Source organism: Momordica charantia (genome assembly GCF_013281855.1).
Source record: "Momordica charantia cultivar OHB3-1 chromosome 4 unlocalized genomic scaffold, Mcharantia_2.0 BLBB01000004.1, whole genome shotgun sequence".
NCBI lineage: Eukaryota > Viridiplantae > Streptophyta > Magnoliopsida > Cucurbitales > Cucurbitaceae > Momordica > Momordica charantia.
This window is the reverse complement of record NW_028275162.1, coordinates 933,519-953,978: the sequence shown is the minus strand read 5'-3', so window position 1 is coordinate 953,978 and position 20,460 is coordinate 933,519. Positions and strand designations below refer to the sequence as shown.

Below are 20,460 nucleotides of genomic sequence, written 5' to 3'. Positions count from 1 at the left end.
CTATACCCTGGATCATATAAACTCAATGCTCTTTATTAATTTTAATTGATGAATAACAAATTATTAACATGTAATTGTTGTGCTTCCTAATATAATTATAAAATTGAAGTAGTGCTTGATTATAAATAATATTTAATTGTCCATCAACTTTTGGGTTTTTTTTTTTTTTCCCACAGCGGTAACTTTCTATCAATATGAAAAAAAAGCTATATCAACCATAATATTACCTCGAGGAAGAATTTTGTGTCAATTAAAATCGGTCCATATCATCAAAGTCACTCTTGCAGACACATGTTACCATCAACCAAATATTTCAACAATTTTCAATTGTCAAAACACGACAATATAAATTTTCTAGATTTTTCTTATTAAAAAAATTATAGACAAGTAATATTTCATTGTTAATAACTATTTCTTAGCCTTTGCAAAAAAATAAAAATAATAATAATAATAAATAAAACAAAACAAAACCGATTTTCTTAGATAATTTATCATTATGTTTGAAAATGATCAATGTTAAGTTAAAAGAAGATGAAAATAACATTATTTAAATATCACATTCAAAAGGTAAATTAAGAGACCCATGAAAAGTTGGAAAATAAGGGGTGTTTTTAATTAATAATGTTAATAATAAAAGTTATTTTAAAAATATTGTATTTTAATTAAAATTGTTTAAAATATGGTATGTTTTGAAACCTTTTTTAAAAATATAGTGGTTTTAAAAAATTGAGGGGTGGTCGTCTCTTAAACAGACGACCATGTAGGATGGTCGTTTCTTCAAGAGACGACCATACAACGTGGCGCCACCCTGGACGCCACGTAATTTGTTTTCAATTTAGAGACGACCATCTCATTTATTTTTTTTTATTAATCGTGGTCGTCTCTTCACATTATTTTTTGTTTAGTATTTTAAATATTTTTAAATAAAATACAAATGATTGGGTATATTTATTTATTAACAAAAAATTCACTTTAATCTCTAGTTATTATTAACTATATTAATTAAAAAATCCTCTCAAATATATTATTAACTATATTTTTAAAATAAGTTTTATTATTATCTATATTATGCTGTGTAAACAAAAATTATGATTTTATGATTTTCTTATATAATCATGAAGTTATCCATGTTAGTTCAAAATTGGAAATTAATATTATAAATAAGAGAACAATGTTTGTAGTCCGTCAATTTACAGTCTATCGATCTAATCCGTTCCACAATGGGGACGTCACCGGTTACGATGTGGCTGACGACGAACTAGTGGTGCCGCTGGTGTCTCTTGACTCTCTGTAGGGTCTCGATCTTCCGTAGGGTTGAAGTATTGTTCATGCTCTCCACGTCTATGTCCATGGCCCCCTCCATAGCCATACTGTGGCGGCAAAGATGGTGTGTGATACTGACTAGAACCAGGAGTCGGTATCATGACCACAGGCGTGGACGGACCAGCATCATCCTGTGTCTGTGTAAATGGTGGAATGTCTTCAACCCTATGATAGATAACTTCAGGTACGGGATCGTCAAGTCCTACTGGAGCATCTTGATCTACTTGACGTCGTCCTCTACGCCTAGGGCCACGAGCAGGAGTAGGTACTTTGTACATTTGATGAAGACTCTGAAGATGCCTCCCGCCAACGTTGCACAACCTATTAATTTCGTCTGATGATGAGAGAATATTGATTTGCTCGAAACACGCAGCCTACATGAAAAAAAATTAATGAATATGTATTTATTAATTTGAATAATTGTTATAATGAAATAAAAGATTGTAACGTAGCACCAAATACTGCTCCTTCTCGAGTTATATATTGTCTGGTGATTAACGTATACCAGCTCATGTATCCTGGATCGCAAGTACCGTCGTTGTCGACTGGAGGATTGATAACAAGAAATTGGCTACGTATGTTCCACCTCGCCACAAAATGTGCAATCTGATCCTGCCAGGTGCTATCCCGAATGTCGATGTCATGTATCTTCTTATCCCAGCATGGCACCTCTGGAATTGTTTGTTTCATACCAAATTGTCTTGTAACTCTATCAGGATGATGCCACTCCACAATATGAAAGCATATGAGTGGACTCACAGTGCACCAGATGTTATGTCCATTGATATAGAAGTCGGGTAGGTTGGCAAATTCGTTATCATATGGCTTCCAGATCATCTGAAATTGTAATAAAAAAATCGTGTAATTAATTATAAATCAATATATATTTTTACATTATAACATTTAAAAAACGTACCGAGGCTGGTGGCAAGAGGTCCAACATGTATCTGTACTGTATCAAAACATGTGTAGATACTTCTGTAACACAAAATTGATCTCTCCATCTACAATAATATTATAGGTTAGTACAACAATTGAATGCGTAAAAAATTTTTAAGAGAAAAATAGGACAATATTTATATCGACGTATCGAGCAGCTAATGGTCGACCCACGAGATCGTGATCTGAGATGTGATGACGCTGTGGAGCCATCGTGGGGAATCGATCCCAAGCCCATACTTGTAGAAGTATAATTGGACCAGCAATGTCACGAGAGTCAGAGCGACACGCTTTGCACAGATTTCGATACAACCACGCCAAACATGTTCCACCCCAACTGAAACGCTTCACCCCAACTGAAACGTCCAGCTACCTCGAAATCGGCTAATAGCGGGAGAAACATTAAATGCACCAAGTTGTTAGACTCATCGGCGAATAGACTACCACCGATAAGCTGCATAATATAGGCACGAGCGTATCTGGCAATGGTTTCCTCATCAGCATCGTCGGCTAGATTACGAAATTGGGAAGCTAGCCAAGGTAGACTCAGCCTAGAGCCTCTGATGTGCGCAGCACCTGGAGTCACCCCAAGTAATGCTTGACAGGTGCCTCTCCAATCATAATCAACGCGACCAGTAACAGGCTCGCCATCTACTGGTAACCCAAGCTGCACCGCTACATCTTGTAAAGTGATAGTACACTCTCCATCAGGCATGTGGAATGTATGAGTCTCTGGCCTCCACCGTTCCACAAGCGCAGTAATGAAATGCCAATCTAATTGGATAAATCCCAATCTGGCGAATCCGTAAAATCCAGAAGCACGTAATGCAGGTTCAATTAAAGGATGCAATGGGATGGTACGATCAAATACCGCCTCTCTACGTCGGCAGTGCAACTCCTCGTTACACTGACCTTGCCACACTAACTCTGATCGATGTCGAGTTTGGTCATACAATACAGATCGATCGATAGGACCTGGGTTTAATTTCATAATCTAATACAATAGATAATCATTAGTTGGAATATTAAATATAAATTTTAAAACAATAGTCACAACATAGAGTGTCAATTAAACTAAAGGTACAATCACATAGAGTTTTCAATTACATCGACAATTAAACTAACACAGAGTACAATCACATCGACAATTAAACTAACATAAATGATTCAGACTAAAGTTTTCAATTACATCAACATCTAAGAAGGTGTTTCCCGTCGTCTCGAGGGACAACTTCTTCGATTGTGACCAAGTTGATTACAAAGCCCGCATCTCTGTTGAACACTTGGTTCTCTCCAATCCATCTCGTTATGAATACGTGTTAGAGTGGACTTTTTACTGTAGAAACATGTGTCGGTAGCCCTGTTTGACCACGTTTTTTACCCATTTCCCATTATTATTTGCCAAAAAAGACCACATATTATTAAAGTAGAACATACATAGATTATTTATGCATAAAAGTCAAACTATGGTATTTTAGGAAAAATATGAGATAAATGCGGTCAAAGTTGGAAGAAAATAACAGAATTCTGTCTTTTGCAGATTTGCGCCCGGCGCATTTTTGGAGGGCAATTTGTCAAAACGCACGTTTTGATTAATGAAGGGCAAGGAGGACATTTCCCACATGTTCAAAACCGTGAGTCCAAGTCCAAGAGAGGTGGTTAGGTGAATCTCAACCCTTTTCCACCTAAAATGGAGGGGAGTTTCAACCAACCTATGGTGCTATAAAAGGAAGCCATCCATCCCTCAGCAAATCATCTCTTCCAAGCTTCATTTCATCTTCTTTTAGATGTTCTCTAGTTGTAGAACACGTTTTTAGGGTTTATGTTCATGTTCTAGTTGTTCATTTCTTTGTTTTTCACGCTTTTACCTTTCGTAGTGCTTTTAATTCGAGTTCTTACTTCCGTTCTTTGTTCATTCTGTTCTTTTAAAGTTCTTTAGCGAGTTTCAACTCCCCTCACGCTCGAGAGAGAAGAGGGTTAAGCTAGAACTCCTTGTACGGCTCATTTAATCATATAAATTCAATGAAAAATACTTTCTTTATGTTTTCGTGCATTTACTTTCATTTAATTATGTTCTAAATTAGTTATCAACCTCCTTGTGGAATGCCTTAGTCAAAAGATTTGATTTTCAACACGCTCGGGATTTTGGCCAGATTGCGCCTGGCACTTTTTTGGGTTGGTTTCTAAAAACTTTTCTTTACGTCTTTTTTCCATTCGGCCGGTGGGAACTTGATTTATACACTAAAGCCCAACCTTGAGAAAGGTGAGTTAGGTAAAATAATAGGAAACCAATATGGGATGTGACTTAGGAATAAGCGCATAAAACATGGTCCTAGGAATAGGCCCTCTGACCCATAATGCAAATGAGTTGGTAGATATTCTCTAGGATTGTAATCACACATAGGAATATGATTGTAGGTTACCCTAGTCTCTGCAGCAACCAAAAGCGGTAGTGAAAGAGTAGAACTCAAATCCCAAGAAAAGTCAGGAATTGCGCCTGGTGCATTTTCCCAACATAGTGTGTTTTCCATGTTTTGCATCAAAACTAAGGTAGGAGACAAGGAGGTTGAGTTTCATTAAATTGTCTTATAGTTAAAACCCCAAACAACAACATTTCACCATTATTTTCTTCCTAAATCACAATTGCATATTTGAACTATTTCACTGCATTACTTGATTTTGAAAAGCAACAAGTCCCTGAGGATTCGACCTTGGATTACTTCCGAGTATTACTTGTGACCGTGTGCGCTTACACGAGTCTCTAATCTTTTTTAAAGGTAGAGAAAATCCCAACAATACGCGAGCTCCTTGGTCGTCCAGGCAATCTCAATAATGTTGGATCATGGTGCAATATAGGTAAGTTTGGGTGAGCGATCCAATAATCTTCATGCGGGATTGGCTAAAATTGAGGAGCGTAAGACTCAGCATTCCTCGAAAGCTTGTAAGGCTCCTCAATGTAGTCCTCGTAGTTAAAGTTTAAGTGTGAACAAACTGCCATTACATGAAAACATGGCATGCCATACGTTTGCCACTTGTTGCATGTACATGAACGTTCTTCGACAGTAATTCTCACTATTTGTGTGTTCCCTCCTTTCGAATTGTAATAGTGAAGCCCTGTTTTCACATGAAACACACCTACAACTCGATCATAACTAACTACAGTGTGTTTGCTGGATCTCGCGGCCCATCTAACAAGCTTATCGTAAGCATACCTATTAAGCTTGATAATGTAAGTTAACAAAATTGACATAATGCAAGGATAGTAAACAACGCATTAAAAAATACCTGGTGTATTTTTTCGTTTCTACTTAAAGCATCTCTTGTCTCCTCCCTCCGCTTCTCGAAATATTTTACGCATCGGTAGAATGTAAGTTATACCAAGGCAGTGATAGGTAACATCCGAGCTCCTTTCAGCACCCCATTTATGCATTCGGAAAGATTGGTTGTCGCCCACCCATATCTATATCCACCATCATGTGATAGGTTCCACTTCTCAATCTCAATGTTGCGGAAGAAATTCATACAAGAACTATTCAGTAATTTAATATTTTCCACCTCCTTGTTATACTTTCGAATTTGGAATTGAGCACCGGCACGATATACCGAATCTTTCAACTCTTTACAATTGTATTTTTTGTTGAAGTTGCTAGAAACATGTCGTAGACAGAATCTGTGATGCGATTTAGGTCCGGTCCAACCATTGTCTGGATTATTAACCGCAGAGATAATACCACTATGTCGATCTGAAATTAAACATATCTCTTCATGCGTAACAACTTTTCTTAGGCTTTTTAAAAACCATCCCCAGGTCTGACGACTCTCTTCGTCTATAATGGCAAACGCAAGAGGTAACAAATGTCCATTTGAATCGACTGATGTTGCTATCAATAGCTTCCCCTTATACTTTCCGTAAAGGTGAGTACCATCTATTTGAAGCACGAGGTGAAACTCCTAAAAGGCTGCAATGCAAGGACCGAATGACCAAAATACAGAATGAAGAATGTCATGACCCGGTTGTCCATAGTTTCTAATTTTCCATTCAACGATTGTTCCTGGATTAGTGTGTTTCAGCATGTACATCCACTTTGGCAAAAGTTGATATGACTCATCCCAGTCACAAAAAATACGAGCCAAAACTTTTGTTTTTCTTTCCCAGACCCTCCCATAAGGAACATGATATCCAAATTTTTCCTTGATCAGATCTTGAAGTGCCGCAATACTCGTAGAAGGATTAGCTCTCACTGCATCACAAAATTCTCTACTTATCATATTTGAATCCAATTGACAATGACTTTGATTAAATTCTGAATATACGCAGGAATGTTGGTCCACGTACTTTGTAATCTCCCATAAGTTAGTACTTTTCTTAAGAATCGCACGAAGTCGCCAATTGCATTCATCTTGCCACTTCTTACATCTAATTGTCCATACAAATGGTGTCGACTCTACAACTTCGTAAGGATGGTGACTCTTTACAGCAAAACGTTTGACGATATGTTGCATAGTTCTTTTATCATTACACATGAACCCCTTGTACAACATATCAGTTTCAACTGTCACTGGTCGCAACATGGACTCGTGTTCTGCAATACTATTAACACTGTAATACTATTAACACTGCAATACTAGATACATTCACCAATTAAATATATTACAAAATACAAATAAATAAATAAAATTGAATAATAATAATAAAAGAAAACAAAGAAAAAGTACATTTATCCTTTATAATTCAAAAAAAAAAAAATAGAGTGGTCCCAAATCTAACAAAAAAAAGGACAAATACAATTAGATTACAAAACAACAAACAAACAAAACAACAAATAAAACTAGATTACAAAACAACAAACAAACAAAACAAACAAAAAAACAAAAAAAAAAGGGAAAAAAAATAATGGAAGAGGCAGCCGCTCACCGGAGGAGGCGGCGGCAACGGAAGAGCGGAGGAGGCCGCACGCCGGCGGCGGGGCAGACGGGATTCGGCGACGGAGCAGCGAAGCGGCGGCCGCAGTGGGAAATAAAATAATGGTGGTGGGGTAGGCTTTTTATAAAAAGGGTTTGGTAGATGGTCGTCTCTTCAAGAGACGACCACATTCAAAAATTGGTCAAATTAGACCAACATGCAACGTGGCATCCGACGTGGCGCCACGTTGCATGGTCGTCTCTTGCATGGCGCCACGTTGCATGGTCGTCTCTTGAGAGACGACCACGTGGAATGGTCGTCTCTGGAAGACATTCTTTGGTTTTTTAAAACAACCATATTTTTAAAAAAAGTTTGATAAACTACCTGTTTCAAATATTTTTAATTAAATAACAATATTTTTAAAAAAAATTAATACATAATAATATTTTAAAAAAATCCGAAAAATAAGTCATGGGCAATTTGGACCGTACATCAATATTGACAGTCAATCGAACTTCTTTTGAAAATTACAAAACATGTGGATCACCTTTGACTATTAGAGTGATCTTTTTCTCTATTTGAATAGTCTAAACAAATTTTAAATTTTAATAATTTTGTATACAACTACTCAGTTGATTTATATGTGAACAATATATATCGAAATTATACATTCTGACAATTAAACAATTTATGACTCGTTTGGTCTGTTTTGTTTGTTTATTTTTTCTTTTTAATCTTTTACGATGATTCATCTTTCTCGTTTTTAAGAAATATTTCTAAAATTTATATATAAATTTTGTAAGTCTTTTGTTTTTTTGTTTCAAAACGTAAGTAAAAAAATTACTTTATCATTTTTTACTCATAAAATGTGTAATAAATATAAAAAAAGAACATAAAAATTTGAATATTTAATTTGAAAAAAATAATTATCATATAAAATATATGCTTTGTTAATTTAAAATTTTAGAGAATTAAGACACAGTAAATAGTTATAAAATATGTTTCTATTTTTATTAATACAAAAGAAAAACAATAAGAAAGCTATCAAATACATGCACTTCTGTTTTGTTGATTGGAAAAGAAGAAACAAAAAATAGGAAACGAAAAATAATAAATAAGAATATAAACGTTATCAAAGAGACCCTTATCATTTCTAGTTAGTCTATCTTCTCTCGTTGTACTCCGTATTAAATTACATTGAGTCAAAATATTTTCAAGATTATCGATTAAAAAAGAATATTTTATTAATATTAAAAAGAATGGACACTCTTTAAAAAGCATAGAATAAAAATGGCCATCCTCTACAAATTGAAGAAAAGACAAATACTAATAGTACTATAGTAGATGGTAGAACTATAATAATTAAATCGGTAAGATAAAAACTCCTAAAATAATTGTAATAGTTTTTTTAGTACATGTTGGGATGGGTATATACCAATGATCGCTGATCTATGCTCGTTTTGACAATAATTGCAATAGTTTTAGTGGGGTCTACCTCAAAAAATGGTGAATATAAGATTTCTATCGGAGATAAATATGGCTAATAAATCTTCAACCCACTTGACTCTAAAATAAATTAGGAATATTTTTCACTAAATAATAAATAATCACTAAATTATGGTTTATTGATCCTTGGACGATAGTATTGTTCAATTCTTTGAAAATTAAAGTAGGAAGATAAAAGATATAAATTTATTTTAATTCTTATAAATTGTTATTTGTGACCTAGTGTGAAGATTATATTGTTTAAATAATTTTTTTAAAACAATTTTATTTTATTATATTATATTAGAGTTTGGAGGGAGGGATCAAACTTGGGCAAACGAGAAAATCCAAAAGGTTAAAAAAAAAAACTAGTTTGGCTGCTTGGTGGCTTCGAAATAGTTATCTATAAATCTATCTTTAATTATAGAAAAAAAGAAAAAGAGAAAATTGATAAATAAAAAATCCGTATTTAATATAGAATACTATTATCAAAATACGTCCACGACAAAATTTTTATTATTTTTGAAAGAAACTCCCAAGCAGCCATGGCAAATTAACAACCGCTGTCAAATGAACAGAAAATCGCAGGATGGGTCATTATTGTAATAAATATTTAGCAGATATTTCCGGCGTCCAAGTTTGACTCTAACGTCCACGTAATTTAATGCCTCCGGCAAATTAGGTACGGCCAAAACAATATTATAATTTTAGTCCAAACTTTTATATTTGTTTTATAAAAAGTTGTACGATCAAATATTTATTTTAGATTTATTGTGTGTATATATATATGGGAAATTTTAGCACGTAGATAACAAAAATCTTTTATGTATTTCAAAATATGTCATCTATTTTTTAATTTTCAAATATAGTCAGAATTTTTACTCATATCAATTGTATATCAGACATTCATATCAGTAATATACTATATGTATATCACATATATAAGGTATAGATATCCGTTAAAGCGAGCATAACTTAACGATAATTGACATATATCTCCAATTAAGAGGTTGTGAGTTCTACTCCCACCCTACATGTTTGTACTAAAAAAATTGTAAATACTCATATATATTTCATGGTTGACTATATTTTGGTTAGCTACTAATTTGTTTCTTAAAAAAGAGTATTTACGGCTGATTCATAACAAAACAATAAAAACCTTACATAATTGCATAGTAAGAAAATTAAAAGAAAAAATTGGTTTGGTAACATTAATTAACATATTTAATTTACATAAAAGTTAAAATAGTAGGTACAAAATTGTCCATCGACATAGAGGAATGTTAAAGAAAGGGTCCAATAATGGATGACCACAACCTTTAAACCTCACCGAAATAAAAATAAAAACAATTTATGTAATGTATAAATTTATAATTTATATATGCTTTTTTTATGAATATTATTATTTATATATGCTTAAGCCTTAAACCAACAAAAATTGAATTGATATTGCTTTCTTTTGATCACGTTAATAATTTGACTTGGAATGTGACATCTCTGGTTTCGTCGTTTTTATTCGTTTTATTTATTTTTTCTTTTTAAAAAGCCAAGTGGCTCTCTTTTGGTGGACCACGTCAAAGGAAATGCATTGGGATTGGTGTCACCTACCAATTTTGTATTCCCACACGTATTAGTTTATTTGGTTTAATATTTGATAAAGTAATGAATGTGATTGTCACACAAAAAAAAATAAAAATATAAAGTAATGTGATTGGGAGTAAATTATTGGGCTTAAATTATGTTCATGCAAGATAATTATACATTTCATTAGAAATATGAATTTTGTAATCTAAAGGGCTTTATTACGTATAATAATGATAAAGAGATTCAACAAAGTCTCGATAACTCGGCTGACAATAGTCGAGTCCACCTTATTTTACCTATCGGCCGACCTTTGAAGAACACCAATGGGTGCAAAGGCAACAAAGATATTTTCCGACAACATATCGTATTTTTCGGAGTGTTGGAGAGCCATTAGAACGCTATCGGAAGCTGTAACGAAGTTCATCTCTATAAATATAGATCTCAATACCTCTCATGCAAGGTACGCGAAACTATTCTCACTTTGAGCAATAGATTGATTGAGTACTAACTTACTCTTCGAAGTGTTAACCTTGGCTTGCAGGTACTTCGAACGTCAGCATCCCTCATTTGAGCTTTTTGGATTTTAAGCATGACCATTTTTTGGATCAAACACAAAAATATCCAATATTTATATATTTCAGTCCCCAAGATAGATTGAGTGGCTTGAGGCTTCAAGGAATATCCAAGGCCAACGAGCACCGACTCCGAATAATAAAATATATATATATATATATATATATATAAGAATTTGAACTCATGATCTTTAGGTCAGAGATATATGCCAATTACCGAACTACACTCATGTTGGCATATAAATTTTCGTAAGACCATCAAAATGTTGACAAAAATATTGCAAATATAAATATAAGTACCAATGCGGGGAATTTATAACTTATTTAGGGAGTTTGGGATTTGAAAAAAAAAAATTATCAGTTTATGTACTTATTATGAATTTTTAGTTTTCATGTTTTTCTGTCTTTTTGATGTTTTTTTTTTCTTTTGAATAGGAGTGGTATTAAATTTTCGTCGATATCAACATTTTCACATATTATACACAACATGGACATATAAAATAAATCAACATTTCTATTATACCGTAAAAGTTGAAAAATCAATAAGACAAAAAATAATTAAAAAAATGACTCCTAACATAAACATAATAGTAATACTAGTATAAATTTTTAACTCACTTCAAAAGAGTGGAAGACTAATTTTTAATAATATTTTTTATTTGTATAATTTTTTTTATCCATATTTGCATAGAATTGAAACCTTTCATATTTTTGTCAACATATCAAGATCTAAAACCCCATCCTACAAATGCAATCATTTTCATTAAAAAAAAAAACTCCCAAGATATTTTGTTAACATTTATATTGATTTTTTTATTCAAATTGAAATTTCTATATTTTCAACTCCCATATTTAACAAATTCGTGCTTTTCTAACCAAAGCATAGTTAAGTAGATAAGACATCTATTACCATCTAAAAGATTAATAATTTGATCCATCCCTCCTAAATCGTTGAAAAAAAAAGAAAAAAAATCATTGATATTTATTTTTTAGTTCAAAATTGCGTACGTTGAGGTTTGAACATCTGATCTTTTGGTCGAGTATATATATGTTTTAATTCATTAAGTTGTGCCGATATTGCTTAAATTTGATCACAAATCTAAGTTTAAATGTATACGTTATTTGTCACTTATTATAATGACGAACATGTGGATGTTGTCTTGTGGTCCTTTCCTATTTCTCTATCCTTTTCTTTTTTTATGGTTTCTCTCTTCATTTGAAAGTTTTAATGCATGTGCCTTTTATCTTGGATGAAACCAATATATTCAAAATGCAACAAATAGAAGATATGTCTTATTCTTTATCTAATTTGTTTCAGTTAGGGCACCAATGGATATAAATAAAGAAGAGTAATAATAAAGGTTGTTAGAGATATAACTATATATAAAATACAAAATTGGAAGACATTAGTAACTAAAAATAAATAAATACATCTAAATTTTCACTAAAATATGGATAAATAGATTTATGAAAAATTTCAAACTCCTATTTTTAAATTTGATAATATAATATTTGTATTAGTATAGACATTCGGTGAAAGTTTCGTCCTTATATTAGATTACTAAACACCTTAGATAACCTTCAATACAAATTAAGTAAGTAGTTTCTTATTCTATTAAGTTTAAGTTAGAATCTTGTATGAATTGGTGTACCCTGAGCTTATGTATAACGCAATAGATTACGGACATTTTCGAAGGTGTGACTCTATCTTTTATATGAAATCAACGTTAGGAATCGTGACTCTATCACTACAACAGCCATACCCATCATTCGACGAACTTTGTATCATCTGGAATGTAGTAAATTTCTCGCCAGATTGGAGTACAATTGAGCTTTACTTCCAATAACATGAGTCATCCCTTCTTGTCTTCAAAATATGAAAACCAAGACTCATATACACATGTCGTAGTGGGGGAGGACCATGCGTTCTCCTCGAGTACTTTGCCTCATATAACACAAATTATATAGAAATTAAAGATTTATTTTTCCTTAAAAAAAAAAGAAAACAAGAACGAGAACGAGAACCAGAAAGAACGAAGGAACTTGGTTTTTTAAATACAAACTTAGGAATTTTACTTAGGATCGAATATATATTTTGTTCCACTGATAAAAGGCATTTTTAGCTACGAATTGGTAGTGGGAACTGGGAACTGGGAGGGAAGTAAGGAAAAGGATAAGAAGGAAAAATCGTCGGCAAGTACACGCGTTTTTATTTTCAAAGAAACACCAACACGGTCTGTAAAGTGGAAAAAAAATATATTAAAAAAAAAAAAAGATAATGCCCAAAAGTCAAACCCACCTATTTATATCCACCTGTCCTCTATCTCTCTCTCCCTAAAACTCGCTTTTCCTCTGAACAATTCTCTCAACCAAATTACAAACCCAATCCAATCCATGACCACCGGAAGAGAAATCCTCCACAAGATGAAGGTCTCCAATAATTAATTTCTGCTTATATAATTCGTTATCTGCCTTTTCCAACAATTTCAATGTTGTTATTGTGGTGATTAATTAATTGTTTGTTATTTTAGGTGAAGGCAGGATTTTGTTCTTCGGCAGGCGATGCAGCTGGGAAAGGCAAAGCCAAAGCGTCGTCGAAGAATTGTAGCAATATAACTCATGGATGTCACTTGGTGAAGGGCAAAACCAACCACCCCATGGAAGATTATTTGGTCTCCGATTTCAAGCGTGTCAAAGAACACGACCTGGGTTTATTTGCAATTTTCGATGGCCATTTGGGCCACGATGTCGCTAATTTCTTGCAAAACAATCTCTTCGACAATATTCTCAAAGAGGTATACACACTACATATAAATATTTCATTTTTATAAACCAAAAATAAATTATTTAATTTTAATAATTTTCCTTAGGCTGACTTCTGGAGCGAAACAAGAAAAGCCATAAAGAGAGCTTACAAGAAAACGGACGACGAAATATTGGATAAAGTGAAGCAATTGGGAAAAGGGGGATCCACGGCTGTAACTGCCATTTTAATCGACGGTCAAAAACTTGTGGTTGCCAACGTCGGAGATTCTCGAGCTGTTCTGTGCAAAAATGGTGTCGCTGAACAGCTTTCCGTTGATCATGAACCTTCCAAAGAAAAAAGGGAGATTGAGAGCCGCGGTGGTTTCGTATCAAATATTCCAGGTCTTATTTTCATTATTGCTTTCGTTTTCTGAACAAAAATAAATGTTTCAATTCCTATTAAATAAAAAAGATTTTAAATTGAGCTGTGAAATGTTGACTATTTCAGGAGATGTTCCACGTGTCGATGGGCAATTGGCCGTGGCAAGAGCGTTTGGGGACAAGAGCTTAAAACTCCACCTCAGCTCAGAGCCTGACGTTGAAGTGAAAACGGTGGATGAAACTACAGAGTTCATGATTTTGGCTAGTGATGGCATATGGAAGGTAATTTAATTACAAATTTATTTTTAAAAAAAGAAAAAAAAACTCTAATATTTATTTCCTTTCCTATTTTTCTGAAAATTGTTTCGGAACTCAATAAAATTTTATTTATAATTACAGGTAATGACTAATCGAGAGGCAGTGGAATCTATTAGACACATAAAAGACGCTAACTTAGCGGCCAAACGACTCATCGACGAAGCAGTATCTAGAAAAAGCAAGGACGACATATCGTGCATTGTTGTTAGGTTTCAGTGATTTATTTTTCCTTTTTCTTTTTCTTTTTGTTTTTTTTTCCCTTTTAAATAGAGTGTTAAATATCAAAGTGTGGATATTATTCGACAGTAAATTTGTTTTGCCAGTTGGCTGCTGTCTGTAAGGTTCGATGCTACCTGAGTAGATAATTTTCTCTTATAAATATTATTTTTCAAGTATAAAATTTGGCTTGCCCGTACATTTTGATGTCTCATGCACTCTTCGTGTTCGTGCTATGGGCTTGATTCTTTGGTTACATTATGGGCCTGGATCACAGTGGGCTTCAAGTAAGGCTTAGTTTGTTTGGACTCGAACAGTTGGGCCCATAGGAATGGGATGAAATGGAATTAAATGCAAATTACTTATAAAAGTCATTCTAAAATTTGATGTAATATAAGTGTGAGACAACTAACCTAGAAAATCAAAGTGAAATAGCATGCAGCTTGGTCCCATAACCATATCTACCCACACTCCTAGAGAGGGAGAGAGGGAAATCTAAGCCCAATCAAGTAAAAGTCTGAGAACTCCTTTTGTATCAGATTTAATTTTCTATAGTTTAAAATTATACTCATTTTCTATTTGTTCTCGTGTAGAAAACATAATAAATATGAGTAATTTAACAAGCTTTAACTTTTCAAAATAGAAAATTTATAAAAAAAGAAACCATCTCAATTTTAGTTAATATTATTTCGTTGGACCAAATTTGGATCCTATCAACATTCACAAGGTTCCATCTTAAAATTAATTGACAATGATCTTAACATACCCTTCACGATGTTGAAGGCTTTATTATATGATTATTTCAATTTTTCTAAGGTTATTCAGCTATAAAGACATGGAAAAAAAAACTTTCAAAGATACAAAAGTTCACCTTAAAAAAAAAAGCTTAAAATTAGAAATGAGGTGTAATAGGAAAATGAAGCCTCTAGAATTTTTATCTTGAATAGAATATATTTTCCTGCTTAGAATTACCTCTAGGAAGAAAAAAAAAAGAGTTTTCAGCCATTTAAATTAACAAGGGAGAACAGTAGAGATTGTTTAATAAGTTTTTGGTAAAAAGAAAAAAAAAAGTGTAATAAGTACGTGACATGGGGTGTAGAAAGAAATTTGATAACGTAGGCACTAGGCAAGTAAAAAGCATTGTTACATTACTATATAGTAAGGTAAAATGAAATACATAACAATTGGCTACATTAAATGAAGAATTTTTATGGTTGGGCCAATTGAAGGCCTAGAGAGAGAGATTTACAAGCCTATAATTTTTCTAGCATAATCTAATGAGAAATATCATTACTGGCTTTTATTACAAGCATCCTCCAATTATTTCACTAGCCATACTTTGCCCATATAATGCCATACATAGATAAATCAAATCCAACATTTTCTTATTTAATTTTTACCCTCAATTAATTTCTCAACCATCTAACAACTTGAACTATAAAATTTATTGTCAAATTTAAAAAACAAAAAATAACAAACTTACAAAGATAAAAGAAATTTGTTTCCTATTTCATTTCGTTGATTTGAATACAACAAATTATACAAACGTTGTAAGAATTTGTAATGGTTATCAAGTTATGTTTCAATCGATACATATAGTTTTTAGTAATCCACATTGTCTATATCTACAATACAGACAGAATTTGTAATTTAACATTTTTTTTATATATAATTATACTATGGATTCGAGAAACAATTCGAGGGTTAATTACCATATTACCAACGTATTTATCTCCTAGATAAGTTTGAAAATAAAAATACTTTTTCACACATTAATTTAAAGAAAGCTGCGGAGATATTACGAGTAGTGCCAATACCACATCCTAACACAGCAAGCAAAATTCCAAAATAACTTGGGTCAGACGAGAAGACGGAAAATAGTTTGCAATAATTAAATTAGCATATGAATACTTTAACAATATTAATTAAAAAACAATATCCAAAAAACCATATATTATAATAGAGACAAAATAATATAAATGTTTGAGCCCTATGGTGCTGCCACATACCCAAATTTGCATGCTTACCCCAAATGCAGTGAAGCCACGCAACTTCTCCCCCATACCGCCCCCCTCATCCCCTGCAATTTCTTTCTCTCTCCTCCCCTTATATAAATACCGTTTCTCTCTTCTTCTTCTTCTACGCCAATTTTTCTTGCCCTAATTTCTTCTGGTTCAAGAGTTTTTCGATGAGCGGTGTTTGTGCTGAGCAGCAGAAATTTCAATTTCAATTTCCTTCTTCTTCTTCTTTGTCGTCGTCTTCGCAATTTCTTTCTCAGAAAATCCCCTTTCTGAAGGACATTAACGTTCCGCCGAGGAAGCTTCTTGCTCGCCTTGAGAACGCTGAGATGTGTTCCGATTCGCCGCGATTTTCGTTCTCTGTTGATTCTCTGTTGCAGAAATTTCTGCCGTTCAACGGCGAGGACGAGGCGGAGGACGACGACGGCGATCCGTATTCGTCCGATCATTTTCGGATGTACGAGTTTAAGGTTCGGCGGTGTACGCGTAGCCGGAGCCATGACTGGACGGACTGTCCGTTTGCGCATCCCGGCGAGAAGGCGCGGCGGCGGGATCCTCGCCGGTTTCATTACTCAGGCACGATGTGCCCGGAGTTTCGCCGCGGCGGTTGCAGCCGTGGGGATGGATGTGAGTTCGCTCACGGAGTTTTTGAGTGCTGGCTTCATCCGGCGAGGTACCGGACTGAGGCGTGTAAAGATGGGAAGAACTGTAAGAGGAAGGTTTGTTTCTTCGCCCATACGCCACGTCAGCTCCGTCTTCTGCCGCCGGTGGGCAATTACCAAGGCAGCGGCTCTTGTTCGCCGCCGAACAAGAAGAGCCCTCTCGGTTCGGCCGCCGGTTCGAATCACTGCTGTATGTTCTGTCATTGCGGCGGAGCCACCTCCTCGCCGACGTCGACGCTTTTCGGAATGTCTCATCTGTCGCCGCCGCACTCTCCGCCGCTCTCCCCGGGAAAGCCCCGGTCACTGAACGGATTTTCCCCAATTTCAAGGTACAATCCTGAGTGTAATTTAAATGGAGTTTTGAGCTATAAAGATGCACTAACCGAGCTCATGAGTTCCTTCGAGTCCATGAATATCGACGACGCTAATGCCACTTTGCCCACCGCCGCCGCCGCCCCCCCAAGGCCGACGATCCCTTGGATCGATGTTGCCTCCCTCAACGCTGAAGATCAACTGCAGTTTATTCTCTCACCTTCCACCCCAAATATCTCCACCGCCGCGTCGGCGACACATTCCGGCGAGAATAGGGGTAACGCCGACAACGGGTGGGGCGGCGCGTCCGGGCCGGATCTGGGATGGGTGAATGAGCTGTTGATGTAAGCGACGTCGGAGAAGAAGAGACTGAAGATCAGGGAAAAAAAAAACAACACACTTTTGAGAGAACTGTAAATATTGCACCGTCCGTATATATAGCAGTATTATATATATGGTGATAAGGTGTAAAAAAAAATGTCATTAATAATCATTGTGAATTATTGTTTTGCAAATTGTTGGGGGAAAAAGCTGCCTGCTGATTTTCCATTTCAGAATTTATGTGTTTGTTTTGTTGTTTGTATTAGGAACTGAGATAGTAAGGGTCTGGTTTGCAAATTTTCAGTACTTTTTGTTGTGTATTCTAATTTCTCAAGGTATTTTAATGGAAGTTTCTTGACCATTTCTTATTTTTCTAAGTTTTTTTTTTTTTTTGGGTTGAATATATGTTGAATGAAAGTACGATATGGGTTAAATAAAATGAATCAGAAACTATATATTAGGTAATTAATTAGAAAGATTGTGGGGGTTTGAAAATCATGCTTTTGATATTCTGGGATTCTGTTGGGGCCATGGCCAAGTCGTAAAGGCCACGTTTTCTGTTGGTAGTGACGTGGTAGGTTTGGGGTTTGGCTACAAGAACAAGATCAATTCCTTTGTTATAACTAAACAATTGTGCCACCTTTTTTAATCTCTATTTCTTCTGGGACGAATTCAGGCCTCTATTCCTTGATTAGGACAAATGCTGGCCAGAATTCGAATTCTCACTTTTGTTATTTAAGTTTTTTACATAAAGAAATTGCGAATTCTCACTTCAACATTTTAGTACTAAATTTCTATCTCCAAAAAGATCTCAACAACAATGTTCTTTGCTTTTTTTCTTTTTACACAAAGAAATTGCGAATTCTCGCTTCCACATTTTAGTACTAAATTTCTATCTCCAAAAAGATCTCATTGTTCTTTTTTTTTTTTTTCTTCTAAGCTTTGTACACAAATAAATCGTGCATCTTTTGAAACTTATTGTTTGTCTAAATCATGAAATTTTTTCATGCTTCATGGAATGGTGTATATATATATATATATATATATATAACCAATTTTTTTATGGGTATATAATTCTAATAGAGGTGGAATTTGAACTGTTTGTACCAAACGGAACTTATTTTGCTCTAGTTTGCCATGTGCAATGAGGTAGATCATAATATTTTGTCGACATAATTGAAATGGAGATTTCAAACCTACGCAAACATCTGAACTTAATAGCTTCTAAAGAGGTTATTGATACTTAATTGAAATGGAGATTTTAGATATAGACAAAGATTCGAACTTATAGCTTTTAAAGAGGTTATTAATACTTGACAAATTGTTATTCTACTCACATAAGAGAGAAAAATATGAATTTTGTTTATTGGCAGCTAAATAAAAAATTTGTTAACTATTGAGTCATGGTTGGATCTCTACTTTTGCAATTGTTGATTTAACGTTTAAGTTTAGAGAAAATATAAATTTTAACTGTAAACTTGATAAGCTGTATTTTTTTCCTTGTAATTTTACTTTGGAAACACACTTTAGTGTTTTCAAACTCTCATGAAAGTTTAGGGACGTTAAGTAAGTCATTCGGAATTTATTTAGACTTACTAAATTAAATGGAACGGATTATATTTTTAGTTTTTAAATTTGAAATTTAAAAATACAAAAATTAAAAACTTTATATTTTATGTTATAAACTCAATTCCATTGGGTTAAAATTAAAACAGTATGACATAATATATTATAAATTAATAAATATATGTTAATTAAAATCTCGACCGGCTACTAAATTTTGTTTATAATATTTAAAATTAAATTAAATATTTAGCTTATCTTTCGGCAATGCAGTTGGTGAAGGGGGCGAAGATTTAAACCAGCAATTTGGATTGCAATTTTTCAGTGGACTGAAATTCGTTCCTATCCTCCAATCGTTGAACATGCAAGCAGATTTATTAGCCAAGTGTGTAATTATCCTTTGACACTTCTATTTTCCATCATGGCTTATGAATGGATACCACTTTTCAGATGTAATCTTAGTGGTTTTGTTACTTGATAGAGTGTTTCTTTAATCAAACAAATAAAAGTTGACACTCATATAATTACTCAATTCCTAAATATGTTATCAAATACATTATAAAAACACTATATTTAATGCCTTATTTTAGATTTTAACTCACGCATCCTCGCATGCAGCCCTAAATTGATTTTGCTCTCTGTCTCCTCTCAGTCGCAATCAAGGTAAAAATTTCCTTATTCATACTTTTCTTCGATGACGATCGTTTTCTCTGATTTGTAGAACCGCTGAATGTTTTCCTCTCAACTCAAACATTTTGCTCATTATCTTCTCTCGTTCTTGCTGTTTTCTGGAGCTTGAAATTGATCCCCAATTTTGCTTTCACCAGTTCGAATCCTCATCTGCTAGAAACATTTTCGATCGGATTTGGCGCTCAAAAACTCTTGCGATTATCTTTAGAGGATCGGAGCAACTAGCTGATTATTTTTTAGAACTCCGCCTTCTTTTAATCAACTTTTCTCAACTGATGCAAGCAATTTGTCTCGGTGCTATCAGTTTTAGTTCATCTTTCATGATTTTCTCGAAATTTTGTCGAGATTGGTTAATTCAATACTCTGAACTTTTGGTTTGTGGATTTTCTTGCACTTTATCCACTTTTTGTACTTGATTTCCTTTTAAA

General features: G+C 34.0%; 1 protein-coding gene and 2 pseudogenes across 1 annotated transcript; 2 read left to right on the top strand and 1 right to left on the bottom strand.

Moving 5' to 3' along the window:
• Window positions 1-1,229: 1,229 nt before the first annotated feature.
• On the bottom strand, window positions 1,230-3,253 carry LOC148211617 (serine/threonine-protein phosphatase 7 long form homolog; annotated as a pseudogene).
• Window positions 3,254-13,084: 9,831 nt separating this feature from the next.
• On the top strand, window positions 13,085-14,665 carry LOC111016687 (putative protein phosphatase 2C 58). Its single transcript, XM_022292158.2, has 5 exons — window positions 13,085-13,236; window positions 13,338-13,601; window positions 13,677-13,953; window positions 14,060-14,214; window positions 14,332-14,665. The coding sequence occupies exons 1-5, from the start codon at window positions 13,201-13,203 to the stop codon at window positions 14,467-14,469; spliced, it is 870 nt and encodes a 289-aa protein (XP_022147850.1). The 5' UTR covers window positions 13,085-13,200; the 3' UTR covers window positions 14,470-14,665.
• Window positions 14,666-16,528: 1,863 nt separating this feature from the next.
• On the top strand, window positions 16,529-18,147 carry LOC148211616 (zinc finger CCCH domain-containing protein 2 pseudogene; annotated as a pseudogene).
• The last annotated feature ends 2,313 nt before the right edge of the window (window positions 18,148-20,460 follow it).